General features: G+C 35.4%; 2 protein-coding genes across 6 annotated transcripts in view; both read left to right on the plus strand.

Annotated features, from left to right (window-relative positions):
• DNAH12 (dynein axonemal heavy chain 12) overlaps positions 1-8665 on the plus strand; it is a 313559-nt gene extending 304894 nt beyond the window's left edge. For all 5 annotated transcript variants that reach the window (XM_077128914.1, XM_077128917.1, XM_077128918.1 and 2 more), the window contains 4 exons: positions 43-180; positions 1325-1416; positions 2520-2587; positions 8162-8665. In XM_077128914.1, the coding sequence (XP_076985029.1) occupies positions 43-180; positions 1325-1416; positions 2520-2587; positions 8162-8352 (489 nt within the window). In that variant the 3' untranslated portion in view covers positions 8353-8665. The remainder of the gene's footprint in view (positions 1-42; positions 181-1324; positions 1417-2519; positions 2588-8161) is intronic.
• Positions 8666-10095: 1430 nt separating this feature from the next.
• Positions 10096-19809, plus strand: part of ASB14 (ankyrin repeat and SOCS box containing 14) — a 31788-nt gene continuing 22074 nt past the window's right edge. Inside the window, exons 1-5 of the mRNA XM_077128928.1 lie at positions 10096-10187; positions 10813-10950; positions 13887-13940; positions 14496-14629; positions 14727-14885. Of these exons, the coding sequence (XP_076985043.1) occupies positions 10820-10950; positions 13887-13940; positions 14496-14629; positions 14727-14885 (478 nt within the window). The 5' untranslated portion in view covers positions 10096-10187; positions 10813-10819. The remainder of the gene's footprint in view (positions 10188-10812; positions 10951-13886; positions 13941-14495; positions 14630-14726; positions 14886-19809) is intronic.

Here is a 19809-nt window from a genome sequence, read left to right on the forward strand (position 1 = left end):
AATTGGAAATTAAGCATAATTTATCTTGTCTTCCCTTTATAGGACTGGTATAATTCAGGGAAACCATGTGTGTTTTGGCTCTCTGGTTTCTTTTTCACCCAAGCCTTCTTAACTGGAGCTATGCAGAATTTTGCCAGAAAATATACCATCCCCATCGATTTACTAGGATATGAATTTGAGGTACAGTAACTCCTTGAACGTCACAGTAGATCATTATATGAAAGTCATGGTATTGAAGATGGCAGATACTTAGAATTTAATTTTTATAGCCCATTATAAACTATCTGACTTCTTTCCATTCTTTGTTTTTCATGAAGAAAGGAAATAATGTTTGCCTTGCTATCCCTATGATAGAATTTTTATTTATCTCAATATTTAATTAGATAATATAATGTTTTTCTATTTTAGCAAAACTTAATATGAGGTATTTTGATAAATGCTTCAAAAAGAACTATATTATATGTTAATATTTATGGCTGGGAAAATTTGTAGTTTAACAAGTTATTTTATAGTAAAGACTCTCTAGTCATTACTATATTACAATGACTCTTTAGTCATTCCTTCCTATATAAGACTATGTTGTCTGGAGGCAACTTACCAAATCAGGCAGAACTATGAAGTCTAAATGAGTAAGAATTAAAAATCAATAAATAAACTGACAGTGAAATCTTAACACAGCAGTAACTAATGAATGTTCTTGGTATATTTTGTTTTTAAAATAACTTTGCATGCTTAGAAATCGGTTATTCTAAACCTTAAAAGAAATGCACTTGCTTTTGTATCAATTCAAGGAAAGTGATTCAGACTTCTCTGCAAAAATTCAAACAAGGTGTATTCTGTTCATATTGAAACATTATCTTCATATTTCTGCAAAGCAACAAATCTAGGGTGAATGAACTCATTTATATATTGCCATACTTCAGTTATTGACTTTATTATCTAAAAAATGGGACTAAGAATAGCTTTTGCATAGGCTGGCTGTGAGAATTAAATGGGACAATCCAGGTAAAAGCACCTAGAGCAGTGCAGGGTACATAGAAAGAATCAAAATATAGAGGAAATGAAGGCATGGAAAGATAATTGCATCAAAGAGTCTAGGGCAAGAAATCTAATGCTTAACTTTTTCTTTACTATATAATTAATATCAACTATAATTATATATGTGTTGTGTATGTATGTCACCTGTTTAAACCCCACGTGTAGCTCTTTCATTACGTTTGACAGTAGAAAGGCAGAAAATTTGCCTCTAGAGAGATAATACTGGTGAGCAGAGCTAGGGAAGAGGAAAGAGGAGATTATTATTAGAGTGTGCCTCTACCTTCAGGTTATTCCTTCTGATACATCTGACACAGCACCCGAAGATGGCGTTTATATCCATGGGTTATATCTTGATGGAGCGCGCTGGGATAGAGCAAGGTCAGTAGTTTCAACTGCAAAGACTTCTTCAATCGTAGTTGAACCATAGGCAAAATACAGTGTCTGCTAATGTTTTTTCTAACCAAGAGGCCTCTTCTAAGGAATAATGCAAGTAATAAATAATGCCAGAAAACTTACTATAAATCATTATTCAGTCTGGGAAATGGATGAGTGATTATTTTATCTCCTGAACAATTTTTAGCTTAACATTTCAGTGGTCTTATTAATAATGGACAAGTTAGTTAAATTATTTTTCTTCTTCTTCCATGTTATAACAGTTACCTTCTGTTTTTACTGTGTAGAACCATTTCATTTTTAAATAATTTATAATTACTGTAAAGAAAAGTTCCCATTTCTGTGGGTGAGTTGAAAACTTTTTCTTGTTTTTTGGTGAGATAATAAGAAAACATTTATGATACTTAAATCAATAAATATTGAATTTCCAGCTTAGGAAACTAAGCAACTGCTATTCCTGTTCTATATATATAATTTCTGTTTTCTTTCTCATCACTTTATTGACATTTCTCTTAATTTACTTTTCCCCTTGTATATGGATTCATTTTTCCTTCCTTCCATTCCCTCTCTCCCTCATTCCTCCGTCCCTCTCTCTTTTCCTACCTCCCTCCCTTCTTTCCTTCCAACTAGTTAACAAACAAACAAACAAAATGTGCATAATGAGAAAAAAATAGAATTTTCAGACAGGCAGATATGTGTTTGAATTATAACTCTGACACCTAAGAGCTGTGTAACTGTGAGAAAAGTACTCAATCTCTCTGAACTGCAAATCTTCATCTTTAAAATCAGAGTAGGAAGGGGGATGGGGTCCTTGCGAGAGTTAGATTTGATAGCATAGTGTCGGCCTCATATACGATACTTTAAAAATGTCCTGCATTGATATTGTTGACTGCGCACTCTCCCTTTCCATGATTGTCTTTTGTCCTCTCAATTTTTCATTGCCTCTTTCTCAATTTTTTTTTTACACTTCTTCTCTTCCTTATGTCTGGCCCTCTCTCCTATTAAAAGGCATTATCTAAATAACAATCTGTTTTAAGAAGCAAATTTCCTAAGTTACTCCTAATTATTTCTGCAATTTCCCTTCACAGTGGATTGCTTGCTGAACAATATCCTAAACTTCTGTTTGACCTGATGCCCATCATATGGATAAAACCAAGTAAATATACTTTTTTTAAATATACTTTTAATAAAATAAGTTTCTGTCTCCAATCAATTAGAATTTTATTAAATTATAATTGAAGACTGTTTACATTAGAAACATACGGGCCTCTGTTTCTGTGTGTGTGTGGCTTTAATATTATTTTAGGAATGAGTATCACTATGCCTCTTTATGCTCTGAGTCCACAGGACTGTATCATTTTCTTTCCCCTCCCCATACTTCTGCAGGGGGTTTCAGAGAGGCTATAGCGGCACACCTATGCTTGGAGTCTGAATTCTCTTTGTAAACTGCCCAGAAACACCAACAGGCCAAACAAAACCTCCAGCTGGTGACTAGCATTTTCTGACTATAAGAAACTCCTTGGCCTAAGAGCCAGCCAGGTACCCCAAGGCCTGGATGTTGCAAGCAACATAGGCTGATGGTCAACTTTGCTCCCTTGGAGAATCTACTTGTGCCCTTTCTACCTACTACCAAATCATTTTCCACAAACCTGAAAAAAAGGGGGGGGGGGGTTGTCTTATCTTTCTTCTATAATTTTTTACAAATTTTTTATTTTGAAATAATTTCAAATTTATAGGACAGCTGCAAAAATAATACAAAACCCATACAGAAAACTACAAAATATTCCCCACTTGGTGAATGTACCAAGATTCACCAGCTTTTAAAGTTTTGCCACATTTGCCATATTATTCTATCTTTCCTTCCTTTCTTCCTTCCATCTGTCCATCTCTATCTCTCTATCTGTCTATCCACCTTCTTGTCTGTTTTCTAAATATTTGGGAGTAGGTTATATACATCATGTTCATTGAACACTTAATACTTCTATGTACTTTTCCTAAGAACAAGGATATTCACTTATGTAACCATATTGAGTTATCAATTACAAGAAATTTAATATTGATATAAATCTTATAGTCGATATTCCACTTTTTTCAAAAGTCCCAATAATGTCCTTTTGGGATTTTTCTCCTTCCTTATTAGATCAAGTCCAGGATCATGTATAGCATTTAGTTATTTTCTTTTTAATCTCTCTCTTTTTAATTGTAGAAATACATATACAACAAGAAATTTCCCATCTCAATCACTGGAAAGCATAAAGTTTAGTGGCAATAATGGCACTCACACTTTTATACTACCCTCACCACTGTCTAATAGCAGAATTTTCCCATCACCCAAAACAGAAAATCCCACTCCATTATGCATTAACACCCCATTCTCCCAGTGCCTCCTCCTGCCTGCCCCTGGTAACCTGTACTCTACTTTCTGTCTCTGTGGATTTTCATATTTTAGCTACTTCATATATACCATACTATATTTCTCCCTTTCTTCCTAACTTACTTCACTCAACATCTATTCAAGGTTCTTCTATGTGTGGCATAGATGTAGCATAGAATCAGAACTTAATTTCTTTTTATGGCTAGGTAATATTCCACTGTGCCATTTTTTGTTTATCCGTTCATTTCCTAATGGACATTTGGGTTGCTTCCACCTTTTTGGAAATTGTGAATAATGCTACTATGAACATTTGTGTACAAATATCTGTCAGAGTTCCTATTTTCAATTCTTTAGGGTATAAACCTAGAAGTAGGATTGCCAATCATATAGGAGTTCTATGTTTAACTTTTGGCAGAGTCACCAAAGTGTTTTCCATAACAGCGGAAAACACATTTCACATTCTCACTAACAATATACTAAGGTTCCTATTTCTCTGCATCCTTGCTAGCACTTGCTAGTTCCTGTTATTTTTCTCTAAATGCGAAGTAGTAACTCATTGTGGTTTTGATTTGCATTTCCTTAATGCCTAATGATGTGGAGCATTTTTTTCATGTGCTTAGGGCCATTTGTATATCTTCTTTGGAGAAATGTCTATTCAAGTCCTTTACCCATTTTAAAATTATTTGTCTTTTTCTTATTGAGTTGTAGGAATCCTGTACATATTCTGAATTCTAAACTCTTATCAAATATATGGTTTCCAAGTATTTTCTCCTGTTTTGTTGGTTGTCTCTTCACATTCTTGATATGTCCTTTGATGCACAAAAGTTTTTACTTTTGAGGAAGTCCACTTTATATTTTCTTTTGTTTTTCATGTTTGTCAAAAATCAATTTATCATGGATGTGTGGGCTTATTTCTGCACTCTCAGTTTTACTCTGTTGCTCTTTATGTCCATCCTTCTGCCTATACCACACTGTTTTGATTACTATAACTTTGTAAGAAGTTTTGAAATTGGAAAACATGAGTCTATAAACTGTGTTCTTTTTCAAGATGTTTTTGGCTATTTGGGGTCATTTTCACTTGCACATGAACTTGATGATTAGCTTTTCCACTTCTGCAAAGAAAGCTATGAGGTATTTTAAACTACTTTGTGTCTTTGTATCTAAAGTGAGTTTCTTGTAAACAGCATATATGTGTGGCACAGATGTAGCATCTATGTAGATCCTGTAAACAGGATCTCTGCTAGTCTCTCCCTTTTAACATGAGAGTTTAATTCATTGATGCTTAAAGTACTAACTGATAAGGGGAGATTTATTTCTACCATTTAATTATTTGTTTTCTGTATGTCTTGCAAATTTTTATTACTCAATGGTTCCATTGCTGCCATTTTTTGTATTTCATTGATTTCTTTATTGTAGTGTACTATTTGATTCCCTTCTTTTCTCTTCTCCATATATTATTAACTATTTTCTTAATAGTTATCTTCATGGTTACAATTAGCGTCTTAAACTAATATCAATGTAGTTTGAATAATACCAACTTAGTTTCATTAGAATGTAAAGGGTCTACTCCTATACATCTCTTTCCCTCCCCCTTTATATTGCTATTGTCTCAGATTACAACTTTATATATTATATGCCCATTAAAATATATTTTAATTATTGTTTTTTACATTTGGTTTTTATGTCATAAAGTAGAAAAAGGAGAGTTACAACTCCAAAATACAATACTACAGGATTTTATGTTTACTTGTATATTTACCTTTACCAAGTTCTTTATTTTTTCTTAGGTCTTTGAGTTACTGTTTAATGTTATTTTATTTCAGCCTAAAGGACTCTCTACAGCATTTCTTGTGGGGCAGGGCTTCTGGTAATGAAACTTTCAACTTTTGTTTATCTATAAATGTCTTAATTTTTGAAAGATAATTTTGACAGGTATAGAATTCTTGGTTGACAGTTCTTTTCTTTAAGGACTTTAAGTATGTCATCCCTACTGTCCTCTGTCTCCATGGTTTCTGATGGGAATACACTGTTATTCTTATTCAAGATTCCCGGTATGAGACAAGTCACTTCTCTCTTGCTGCTCTAAAAGTCTTTGTCTTTGGATTTTGACAATTTTGCTATAATATGCTTTAGTGTAGATCTCTGGGAGTCTATCCTGCTTGGAGTTCATTGAACATCCTGGATGTATATATTCATGTCTTTCATCATATTGGGGAAGTTTTTGGTCATTATTTCTTCAAATACTTTTTCTGCCCCATTTCTCTCTCTCTTGCCTTTCTGAGACTCCTTTGATGCATATTTTGATTGTATTAGTTAGGGTTCTCTAGAGAAACAGAATCAACAGAGAACACTGGCAACTATAAAATTTATGAAAGTGTCTCACATGACCGTGGGAATGCAGAGTCCAAACTCTGCAGGGCAGGCTGTGAAGCCGATGACTCCAATGGAGGGTCTGGATGAACTCCACAGAAGAGGCTCACCAGCCAAAGCAGGAATAGAGCCTGTCTATTCTGAATCCTCCTTAAAAGGCTTCCTGTGATTAGATTAAGCATCACTCATTGCAGAAGACACTCCCCTTTGGCTGATTACACATGGAATCATCTGTGGACGCAGCTGACATGATCATGATCTATTTCTATGAAATGTCCTCATTGCAACAGACAGGCCAGCACTTGCCCAACCAGACAAACAGGTACCACCATGGTGGCCAAGTTGACACATGAACCTGACCATGGCACTGGTATAGTTGATGATGTCTCCGCCCTTAGGCTCTTTTCATTTATCTTCATACTTTTTTCTTTCTGCTTCTCATACTAGATAATTCCAATTGTCTTCGTGTTCACAAATCCTTTCTTCTGCTCAAATCTGCTCTTGAAGCCTAGTAAGATTTCATTTAATTATTGTAGTTTTCAGCTCCAGAATTTATCTTGTTCCTTTTTATAATTTCTATCTCTTTATTTTGTTCAGGCAGTGTTTCCTAATTTCATTTCATTCTTTGTCCATGGTTTTCTTTAGCTCATTGAAAGTTTTTGATTAATTGCTCCAATGTATGAACTTCCTCAGGGATAGTTTCTCTCAAATTCCTTTTTTTCCTGAGAATGGGCCATGCTTTCCTGTTTTGTCATGGATTTTATAATTATTTTGTTGAGAACTGGACATTCTGAGTATTGTTGTAAGTCTGGAAATCTTATTCTCCCTCTGTTCTGCTGTTTTCTTTCCTTGTTGAGGGCTAGAAATGTCAGTTTGTGTCTTTTCCGAACTATTTTTTGCTTCCGAGTGGGAAGATGAAAGGAAAAAGAAGGTAGTATTTCTTTAAGATTCCTCTGCTGCTCTGCCTGTGGGGGTGAAAAAGTAGTTGCCCTCCTTGCCAGCCCCCCAGTGATCAGAAGCAGTAATCAAAAGCAGTGATCAGTGGTCAGACCATACAACTCAGTTTTGTTTTGTTTTGTTTTACGGCAAGGTCCTTATTGCCCACCCTATGCCAGCAAGCTACACCCAATATTCGTAAAGTGAAATTTACAAATATTTCCTGAAATTTAGCAACCTCTTCTTCCAGCTCTTTCCTGAATTCTGCAATTATTCCACTTGACTCCAGGGTTCCATAATAGTCGATTCAGATAGTTCCTGCCAGTTCAATAGCTGTTTTGGTGGAGAAGTTGATTCCTGGAGCTTCCTACTACACCATCTTCCAACAGTCCTCTCTATAATTTGTTTTATTCTTAAATGATAATAAATGAAAACATTTACAAATCACCCAGAATCACTATCCAATCTATCAAATATTTTCATTTTTAACGTTATTCAATTTTAACTATGTAAAATATGACCTTAATTTAGAAAGACTTCTAGTATCTCATATCTGGCTTCTAGGGATTATGTATAAATGGTTTTTGTGAATAGGTAAGACTTAGTGTGTTTTTCTTATTACCTGCTGAAAACATATAGAAAGTCACTTCTTCTAATATATGGATTTCTTTTATTAGTGCTCTAAGCAGTTGTATTTCTCCTTTTGCATCTCCCCCAATTACCTATGCAGTATTTTATTCCTTCTTTCCTAACTTTTCTGTTCTTACTCCTTCCCTCCCAAGTTCTTGAGTGTTTTTATGTATGCCAAGGGGTCAGAACTTTAAATCAATTCCTGTCTTCTAAACTTAGAAACATGTACATATGAACTCACTTGTCTTATTTCATAACTATACTTACATACCAACTGTAAAAAAAAAAACTTTAAAATCTTAAAAACTCATAATCATAATCTTAGAATTAGCACTGGTAAATTACAAGGTAAATAGTTGCTCTTTTAATACCAGTGGCTATTTTCCCTTTATCAAATGAATATATTTCTTATTTTTCAAGCTAAAAAGACTGAGATTCTGAAGTCGAATGCCTACGTGTGTCCCCTCTACAAGACAAGTGAACGTAAAGGAACTCTTTCCACTACGGGACATTCTACTAACTTTGTCATCGCAATGTTGTTAAAAACAGACCAACCCACTCAGCACTGGATCAAGCGTGGGGTTGCTTTGCTTTGTCAGCTGGATGACTAAATTGGAAAAATTTAGAAAACTTCTGAGAGAAGGAAAAATTGCCTTTACTTAAAAAGATACAAATATATATCATAAAACCAAGTATCTTGGTGTGATTCTTTTACATCCTCTTCGTGAACTTTTTACACATTGCTCTCCTCCCTGATATTAGCACTCTTGACTGGAATACAGCCTTCTATATGGACTGTTTTAACATCATAATCTGATAACTGTGAAAGGAAAATGGGAAAAAATGTTTCTGGAAGCATATAAAAAATCATGGAATTCTTACCTACTTCTTTTATTTGATATGTGTGAAAGCAGATTTGGAGGACTAAATGGATAAAATTGAACTAATCAGAAATTATCTCTTTTCACATGTGTGTTATCATTTCTTCAGCTACAGTAATAGTTTTTTTTTTGCTTTTTGTTTTTTTTTTTTACATGGGCAGGCACCGGGAATCGAACCCGGGTCCTCGGGCATGGCAGGCGAGCACTCTTACCTGCTGAGCCACCATGGCCTGCCCATATAGTAATAGTTTAATTTTCACTCACCTACCTGAAGTGATTATAAACCAATATTTTAAATATATAAAGAAATTGTAAATAAGGGAAACATTGAAACAATTACAAAACCAAACACCTTACTTTATACATTTAAAGCATTGGTTCCATTTTTCACTCCCCCTTTGTGACTAGGAAAGGAAAATCAGAGCTGTACAGTTGACATAAGAAGGCAGTAAAATGGCTGGAGGGAAATCCTAGCTTCCACATCTATGGTGGTACTATGCCTCTTGGCATTTGCTTCATATTTATTTGAGTGGTCCCTTTGTTATTAATTTATTTTTTGGGGAGGTGCATGGTCTGGGAATCGAACTTGGGTCTCCCACATGGAAGGCAGGCATTCTAACCACTGAACTACCCCTTCGTTATTTTTATGACTTGATATTCTTATTACTTAGTATGTACTCATAATATTAGTATATATTAAAATTTTTTTAACATGTCTACCAAAAAAATTTAGCCAAAGTTTTCTTTAGCTACGATGTGTGTATTTAATTCCCTCTTTAGGGTTCTTAGCACATCTTAGGCCACAACTCTATACCCCAAGGCCATGGCTACTGAGTGAATCAGGGCTGTTGGGACAGTGACTTCTGATAATTCAGTCAGAACAAAGTGGTTAGTCTCTCTCAGATGGAAAATTGCTATGTGCATTAGTCTTAAAAGAATGAACTCACGTCACATAGTTAACTGCCTATAAAAAGCATTTTATTCTAAATAATAATAGATGGAACATGGGGGAAAATGTACCTATTGCAAACTATGGACTATGGTTAACAGTAATATTTTAATATCTTTAATTTACAGTTAACAAATATACCAAACCAATACTGTAGGTCAATGTGTAGGTGGAAGGGGAGAGATAAGGGGTATGTGAAGATTTGGGTTTATTTTTTATTTCCTTTCTGGAGTAATGAAAATGTTCCAAAATTGATCACGCATCACAACTGCGTGATTATACTGTGAGATGATCTGTATGGTGTGTGCGTGTATGTCAATAAAATGTATTTTAAAAAAAAAACATTTTATTCTAAGGCTAAAATGTTTAATTCTTTGAGTTTAGTGAATATAGCAGTGAAGAAAAAGGATCTTGTTTCCAAATAGATCTAAACCACATGTGAAAAACAAGGAGAATGTGCCAGACTGTCTTATGATCAGGTATTTATAGTAGAGCTATTAATGGAATGATCACTACAGGGGAGTGGAGATCCTAAATATAAATAAAATTCTGAGGCTTACATGTGATAATCTTTGACATTGAAAACTTCAGTGCTGCCTAAAGGATAGAACAAAAGGTAAAAAATCTTTGGTATGTAATCAAACTTATTCTAAGCTAAAACAAATGTTATTTAAACACCATGTAGATATTTCTAACAAATTGCATTGTTTTTTATAACCGCTATTCCTATTATATATTGTGTTATGAGAGTATACTCATTTCTATAATATGGTTGTTTGGGGAGTTTACTAACCAAAGTTTTTAGTTTGAGTGCTAACTAAATAAGATATTATTTTCAGCATAACATTCACTGTGTATAGGAAAAATGTTCTTTTGGGTGAGTGTTATAATTCCTGAGAAAAATTCATAAGCAAAATCTAAAAGAAGTTCAATGTGAGCATTACCAGTGTTACGATGGCACTGACCTAAATCTTACAGGAAAGGTTGTTTTTCCTGAGTAAGTTTTAAGTAAATGTTTATTCATGAAAATTCCCAATTTATGTTGAAACTGTGACAGTTCAGAAAACACTTTCAAGTTCATGGAAATTTAAGAAATTAATATTTTGTTTTCTAAATTGTATCTTTTCCTCATTTGTTAATTCTATCAATTTTTAAGATTTCTGGATTTCATATATAATTCTAAGCAATTGAGACAGTTTTTGCAACTAGAAAAATATTTTTAAATCATTCTGATTTTAAAGTAGATCTATGTTTCACATGGATCATTACACCAGTGATGAAGACATAGACGATGACTGTGATACCCAGTTCATCATTCAACAGAGTTTACAGGATGTTTACAAGCCTGGAACTACACAACATGCTCCTGAGGATAAGAGGTAATGGTTTCCCATTGGTGATCCTGTAGAGGAATTCACCAGTTGAGATTTGTCATTAGCATAACTCTAGTGCTATGACAAAAACAGGAGAAAGGGTCAGAAGCCAACAAGCTGTCATTTAAATATAAAATTTGATGCCTGTCCAAGAAGCAAAAACTTAGAAATAATTCAGTATTTAATTAAACAGGAAAGAAAATAGTCAAAGAGGTTGGCAGCAAATCTGAATAAGGGGATGCAGACTGGAAATAAGAAGGAAGAAATACATGATGATATGAAGAGCTGGAGACGATTACTAAGGCTTCTTGTCTTTAGAGAGCTAAAGAAATGCATAAATCCAACCAAGACACATAAGAAGTTATGGGTGGGGGTGGCATCCAGTCCTTAATTTACTCAAATCAAAATGAGGAATTAGGTGCACTTAAACCCAGGAGAGACTAACCCCCTCTGATATAACAAACATAGAAAAGATTCAAAAGGTCCCTCAATGATGTAAGAATCATCCTGGACATGATGATGTAAGAATCAACCTGAACAAGAATCACTCTGGACATGGCCCCCACCAAGCACACTTAGACAAATGCTGTCTGGCTCATTGGCAACCTCGGTCGGCCCTCTGAGGTGCTGTATTAGGCAAGGTTCTCCAGAGAAACAGAACCACCAGCATATTCATTTATATGAAATTAATATAGATGCTAAGAGATTTATTATGAGAATTGGCTCATGTGGCCATGGGCATCGACAAGTCCAAATTCCCTAGAGCAGGCCACAGGTTGGGAACTCTGACACAGGTTTCTATGAATTCCCCAGAAGAAGCTGGCAGGCTAAAGTAGAGATAGAGATTTTTCGTTCTATCTGCTGAAATAGTCAATTCTGCCTTTAAGGCCTTCGACTAATTGGATGAGATTCTCTCATTACTGAAGGCAATCTCCTTTGCTGATTGTGGATGTAATCAGCCATAGAAGCAATCAACTGATTAGCGATGTAAATCTATGAAATACCCTCACTGTAACAGTCAGACCAGTGCTTGCTTGACAAACATATGGACAGCATAACACAGCCAAGTTGACACAGGAAGTTTAACCATCACAGGTAGTCAAACAGCTTTTCTCTGGTGATGAGCCCAGTTAGCTTCAGATGGTGACTTCCATTTGCCTGCTGAAGGTAAAACCCCAAGAGAGTTTCTTATTAAATAAAGAGATAGTGCAGTATATCAAATCTGTATTTTTTTTTAATTTAACAAACTCATGGAGTGTTCACTAAGTGCCTCACTTCTAAACAATTCAGAACAATTTAACTCACTTAAATTCTAATTCTCATTACTACTCGGTGAGGAAGATACTATTAGTATCCCCAGCTGTAGATAAGGAAGGTGAGGGATAGAGAAGTTAAGCGGCTTATCTAAGGTGACAGAACTAGTAAAAGTAGAAGCAGGCACACTGGCTCCAGAGCCTGTGCTCTTAACCACACACTATTCCTACACTTTCGTGGTGAGTTTGGAAATAATCTTTAAGATGATATTTAACTATTGTAAGTTTTGTAATGTTTAAGAAATGAGACTATCAGTCTTATTAGTCTTGTGATTAAAATTTAAAATGCATAACTAAGTAGCTGACTTTAAATTCCTGATTTTAGGTTGAAAGGCATAAGAGATTATGACTAAATTAGTAAAGAATATTGAAATGTTTCAGAGAGATTGAAATTGGCCATAGTTGTAAATTTAATTTATTAGATAAATTATATAATATACATATAAATACTTTCAAGAGGTTATATAATACTTAGAAGGGTTGCTGATTTATCAGATACTTGAAGGGATTAAGAAACTACAATACACTTGTAGTAGGCCAAGGATGGCCACATGCTAATCTCCAGAACCTGTGAATGTAAACTGACATGACAAAGGGGAATTAAGACTGCAGGTGGAATTAAGGTTGCTAATCAGCTGACCTGAAAATAGGGAGAGTTCCTGGGTTATCCAGGTGGGCACAATGTAATCACAAGCATCCTTAGAAGTGGAAGAAGGAAGCAAAAGAGAGAATCAGAGAGACATGGCACATGAGAAGGACATGCCCAAGATCGCTGGTGTTGAAGTTGGAAGAAGGGGCTAGGAACCAAGAATGATAGTGTCTAGAAGCTAGAAAAGGCAGGGAAATGGATTATCTTCTAGAACCTCTAAAGGAAATGCAGCTCTGCTAACACTTTGACTTTAGCCCGTTTCAGACTTTTGAACAACAGAACTGTAAGATAATAAATTTGTGTTAAGCCACTAAGTTTGTGGAAATCTACAGCAGCTCTAGAAAACTAATACAATACTAAATCTGTAAGTTTTAAATGTTTTAAGAGAATAATACATCAAATTGTAAATAATACATATCACCTAAGGGGGTTTATTTTCAACCTGATTCATAGAATGATCAAAGAAATGGGAAAGTGATTACTATCCTTATTTACTAGATTTAAACAATAAGATTTATTGTAAGTTGAACTTTAAAATTTTATTGTAAAATATTTTAATAAGCACATTTCTTTACTGAAAATTGTAAGCATAGTGTTTTCTGAGCACAAAATCTGACTGTGAATATTTTTTACAAATTCATATAGTGATTAATGACTATTTTTAATTATAATTTTTGCTAGACTCACTGGCGTATAGAGTGGTTATTAAATTTCACCGTGTGATATTGTGACATTTCAGTCCTAGTCAGGTTCAGTTCAGTTTACCAAACATCGATTGAGTGCTCACTGTGATCTGTACTGTCCTTGCCCTAAAGAAGCTAGCAGTTTAGGGAGGGAAGACAGACGTGTGAAATAAGTTTCCAAAGAATGTGTTAAGGGCTGCATTACGTTTTGGAAGTGTTTCTGTTAAGCCTCAGTCTTTGTCTCATATGTGAGTTTGTCCCTGGTTTGGAATTACATATATATTTTTTTCTCTGCAGCTTCCCTCCCTTTTTGAGTGCTAACTACAAGAAGATAGTTGAAACGATAGAGACAGTTAAGTACTCTTCCTATTCTGTCGCCTTCAATCCATGGTGAGATGTGATGGTAAAACTGGTAGCATTTTCCCTCTAAGCTCAGGAAGCCTAGAACCAGGTTCTTCCAAAAGTGAACATGGTGAGAATCCACACCTGATTGTCCAGAGCCTGAAGTGGCCTTCCCTGGGAAAGGAAACTCAGCACCACTCAGCAAAGAGCTGCTGCGATCCTTCATGGACAGAGCTGGTTTTTTGTATGTGACAAGACAGTGGGGGTATTCATAGGCCCGGGTGGTTGATGAAAGGCCTAATGCCATTTAAATTTGTCATTCATAAAAGTTGGTACTATGCCAAATAAAAAAAAGGTGGGCCACTGTGGCTCAGCAGACAGAGTTCTCGCCTGCCATGCCGGAGACCTGGGTTTGATTCCCGGTGTCTGCCCATGCAAAAAAAAAAAAGTTGGTGCTAGGATTCTCTTATCTCATGCACTGACCTTGGTGGTAGAATTCAGAAGCAGGATAGGCTGCTTTGCATGTGTGCCAAATGTGAATTTGTTCTTGTTTGACTTCTTAATAGGTAAGGAAGATGCATTGTCACACTTGACCAAATACCATTATGCTTTTGATGAGGCAGATGGGATAGGCTGGCTTCCTCTGCATAAGGCTGCAGTGCAATTAAATACAAACATTCTGGAAATAACCTTCAAAGGTAAACTCCCTCTATAACTATTCTTACTACCTCTTAGAAATAAATTTAAAAATTATTTCTAAATCTTAACCTGAATGGTCTAATGGATTTCTTTCAGCTTCAAAACCCAGAACGTGGGAACAAACCACCCACAATGGTGAAACACCACTTTTTTTGGCTGTCAGCAATTGCCTCTTAGAAAATGTCAGTTTTCTACTTCTCAATGGTTGCAATCCAAATACCAAGAATTTCGAAGGCAATTCTCCTCTTCTTACAGGTAAATTAATACCTTCCTCTCTGGAAAAGAGTCTGTGGCTCTGAGTCTCCTCCATGCCCACGGTTTCAAAGGCAGATTTCTGTACATAGTTGCAGCACTGTTACTCTGGTTACCTGACCTGCAGGAAGCTTTCCTTTGGCTGGCCTGTGCGGTGACTTCATGCAAGATCTCCGCCCAGTTAGGAGCAGTTTATGCTGCCCGTGCCTTAATTGAACCACTTAAGGACATGTAAGAGAAGAGCAGAATAAGCAGCAGCAGCCAATGGATAGGGAAACTGAGGTCTGGGTAGAAATAGTAAATTTAATACAAGTGACCAATTTTGCTACCTCCTGAATCTTCACTTACACTGTAGTTAAGTAATTGTTTTAAAGGGATGGGGATCACTAAAGAGTGGGAGAAAGATTAAAGGTGATGGAATTATATAGAAAAGGTAGGGTGTAACAAATGAGTGATTGCTGAATCATTGTATTGATATTTCTATTAGTCTCCAGTATCTTACAGCGGCTAGAAAAACTAAAATTGTGGAATTGTAACCCATTCCAAACTCTGAAATGTGTTCTACAAGTAATTCTTGTGATGTGCTTTGAAATATATTGCTTTTTTGTATATGTTATATTTCACAAAAAAGAAAAAATCAATTGTGATGATAAATGCATAGCTATATGATGATATCGATTGTATACTTTGGATAATTACACGGTATGTGAATATATAATATGTATCAATTAAAAAAGGTATAGGAAGCAAAAAAATGGGAAGAATAGGAAAACAGTCAGCAGCAAAACAATTTTTAAAAAACCAGAGAGCAGAGGAATGAGTAGTAAATGACAAAAAAGTCAAATCTCAAGTTGGTAGTGGGCAACACCAAGAGCCAGTGTGATCCTCAAAAAATTTGGAAACTGTTGGCAACAGCCGCCTCATTTTTCATGGTGGAGGAAGGGCAGCTAAAACAAGAGAATCAGTTGAAAACTATCAAGAAGCAGGTAGTCAGTTCTCTAGATGGCTTCTCTCACTCCATGCTTCTGGGAGATACTCCACCCTTACCCCAGAAGAATTCTGAAGGTTTAGTTTCTGGATTAGCTTACACAAAAGGTCTCTGGACTGGGGATAGTAGGTACTATGGGAGTAATGTTCTAAAACACTGGATGGATTAAGTAAACCTAGGCTGAGATCTCCCACCGAAGAGAGATCTGCCCCACTGGGCTCCCAGAAAGCTGGCAGCCTGACCTCTATTACCCTCTAGGAAGAGGCTTCTCTGGAGAATGTGACTAGCCCAAGAACAAAGACCTGAAGATACTGGCATTGGAGGTTCCCCAACAAATAATCCAGACATATAATCAACTGTTAAGCACACAGCCCTCAAGCTCTACATTTAGAGTTTCCAATCAGCAGTTTAGTCCTCAGCTCTGTCAGCAGACAGCCAAGGACTACAAGCCATGCAGGAAAGTCTTCAATATAAGATCAACAAATGGAGATAAATAATTGGAGGAAACAGATTGTTTGGGGAAAAGAAAATGTAAGAGAAAGCTATCATTAATTTCCTCATACTTAAATAAAACTTTGATAAAACAAGAACAGGATGCTACCAAAAAATCCTGAGGATCCAAAAAATCTCTTAAAATGAAAATATGGTAGTAGAAATAAACTCAATGTGAATATTGAAAGTTCAGGAGACTTTCCAGAAGAAGATAAGTGGAAATAGGAAAGAGAAATAGGAAAATTAGAAGGATAGTCCAAGAGGAGGAATAAAAGGAATGATAGAAATAGAGAACAGACAAAATGGAGGCAATGCATCATTGATGAAATGTCAAGGAATTGATTTCCTAAAATGAAGGGCATGTGTTTTCAGATTGAAAAGGATCACCATTAAGTGTCCAGCTCAATAAATGAAAAAAGACTTAATACCCTTGGCATTTTTATATTGCCAGTCTTAGAGTGCTGAACACATTATAAATGGTTATGAGCAGAATTCCTACTGACTTAGCACCCTGGCACCTTGCAAGATTCCTCACACACAGTTGGCACCAATAGTGAATGGACTGGCAGATAGATAAATTTGGGCATTTAAGATTTCAAAGGTCAACATGAATTAACAGCATAAATGCACAAAGCCAGTGATTGGAAAAAACAAAAGACATCAATGATTAGAGAATTTTTGCTAATAAAATGTGAGGCTAAAAATAATTTCCCCCAAAGTTAAGATATGTAGAATTAAATAATGCAAAGCTAGATACAAAAATGCTAAAAAAGATCATTTGGGGATTATGGGTCTTTTTTTCTGCATATATATTCTAATTTCATTGAACACAAACCCCTTTTATTAAATTACTTTTTACCCCCGTTGTCCACAGAGGTAGTCTGCTTAATAGCAGGCCAATTTTTCTTCTTCTTGTCTCATCCTCCCCATTTTTCACTTCTGCTTCCTGGCATGAACGCTGCAGGTAATTGTGCCTATGTATAGGTATTTGTCCCAGGCCTGGCTTTTGGGGAACTCAAACTAAGACAGGTTTCTTGATAACATCTGGAATACTTCAGTCTCTAGAGCAATACATTGTAATCTCGTGTTCCCTTCAATTTTTTATTAACCATTTATTTAAGTTATTTTACTTTAGCTTTCCCCAAAATTTTGGATTTGCTTCTGTGTGGCATATGCATCCTTCTTATGCAACTCCATGTATTGCAGGCACCTTACAGCAGCATTTCATTGTCTCACCATCTTCATTGCTGTATGATTTCAACAAAATGATCAAATGGTTGAAAGCCAAAACCAGAATATAGGATAATCCTCCCATGTACCATGACCTAAGGAGAGGTCTGTGCCCAGGTTTTCAAAGTGAATGTCAAAATTCTATACATGTTTTGTTTGTAGAGACTATTATGACATATAATAGAGGGAAAAAGAGAATTTTCTAGAATTTCAAACTTTTCCAGTAAGATTTTTATTTTTCAAACTTTGGTTAGATCAATATTTAGTATTTATGTGATTATGAGTACGTGCATGATTCAGATCTGAATGGTAAAATAAGATATGATTACTTATCCTGTTTTGTATAACTTTTTTTTCCTTAGATTTAATAATTTTCTACTGCTATCGTTTTCTTGCTTTCTTTTGTATTACCTATCACTAGCTCATCTTCAACCTCTTCAGCAGTTTTCTAGCTGTCTTCATAAGATGTTCAGATCAATCAGATGCCCACACAATTTTATTTCCCTGAAGAAGAATCACTAAGGACAGTAGTTTTCAAACTTGTACATCCATCAGAATTACCTGGAGGGCTTGTTACAGATTGCTGGGCCCCACTCACAAAGTTTCAGGTGTTCTGAGGTGGAGCCTCAGACTTAGATTTTTTTTTTCTTCTACATGGAGTCTTCAGTAAAGATGGAGATGATTCATCTGATAATTCCCTTTAGTATGTATATGCGTTCATTTTATTTTAAATCTTATTTCTATAAACAAACATTCCCCTTTTCCCCCCTGCCCCCTGGCATCCCCTTCTCTTCTAGTAGCCTCTACTCTACTTTGCTATTTTTAATCATATCCTATAAGTGATAATCATATAATTTTTGTACTTATATGTCTTGCTTATTTTCGCTGAGCATGTTTTCAAGGTTCTTCCATGTTGTGGCATGTCTCATAACATCATTCTTTCCTACAGTCGAATAATATTCCATTGTGCATATGTACCACATTTTGTTTATCCATTCATGTGTTGATGGACACTTGAGTTGTTTCCAGCTTTAGATTGTTGTGAATAATGCTGATATAAACATTGTACAGGTATCTATTTGTGACCCTCTTTTCACTCTCTTTGGGTACATATCTAGAAGTGGTATTGCTGGGTCAAATGGTAATTCTATTTTTAACTTTTTGAGGAAACATATTGCTTTCCACAGCAGTGACACCATTTACATTCCTAACAATGCACTAGAGTTCCAATTTCTCTATATCCTCTCCAACACTTATTTTCCATATTCTTAATAATAGCCTCCTTGTGAGTGTGAAGAGGTATCTTGTGATTTTAATTTACATTTCCCTAATGGCTAATGATATTGGGCATCTTTTCATGTATATCTTCTTTATAGAAATGTCTATTTTAATTCGGTTGTTTGTCTTTTTTTTGCTTTGTAAAAGATCCTTATATAATCTGGTATTAAATCCTTATCTGCTATATGGCTTGAAGCTATTTTCTCCTATTCTGTAAGTTGTCATTTCAGTTTTTTTATTATTTTTTGATGGTCAAAAGTTTTTAATTTGGGGGTATAACAGAGTGGCTCAGTGGCAGAATTCTCACCTGCCATGCTGGAGACCTGGGTTCAATTCCCGGTGCCTGCCCATGCAAAAAAAAAAAAAAGGTTTTTAATTTTGATAAAATCAAATTTATCGTTTCTTTTGTTCTTTGTGCTTTTGGTTGGTGTCACATGTAAACATCCAGTGCCTAATCCCAGGTCATGAAGATTTGCCCATTATCCTCTGAGAGTTTTATTGTTTTAGCTCTTATATTTATGCCCTTGATCCATTTTAAGTTTGTTTGTTTTTTTAATGTGGTGTGAGGTCGGGTCTAACTTCATTCTTCTGCATGTGGATATCGTTTTCCCAATATCATTTGTTGAAAGGAGTATTCTTTCCCTGATGTATATACTTAGAATCCTTGTCAAAAATCAATTGGCTAGGGTGCACAGGTGGTTCAGTGGTAGAATGAACCACCATTTTCCATGTGGGAGATGCAGATTTGATTTCTGGATCATGCACCCCCAAAAAAATCAATTGGCCATATATGTGGATCTATCTCCCATTGCATTGATCTATTTGTCTATCTTTGTGCTAATACCTTGCTATTCTGGTTACTGTCACTTTGTAATATAATTAGAAATTGGGAAGTATGAGTCCTCTATCCATGTTCTTTTTCAAGATTGTTTTGGTTAT

This window comes from Tamandua tetradactyla, chromosome 15, assembly GCF_023851605.1.
Source record: "Tamandua tetradactyla isolate mTamTet1 chromosome 15, mTamTet1.pri, whole genome shotgun sequence".
Lineage (NCBI taxonomy): Eukaryota > Metazoa > Chordata > Mammalia > Pilosa > Myrmecophagidae > Tamandua > Tamandua tetradactyla.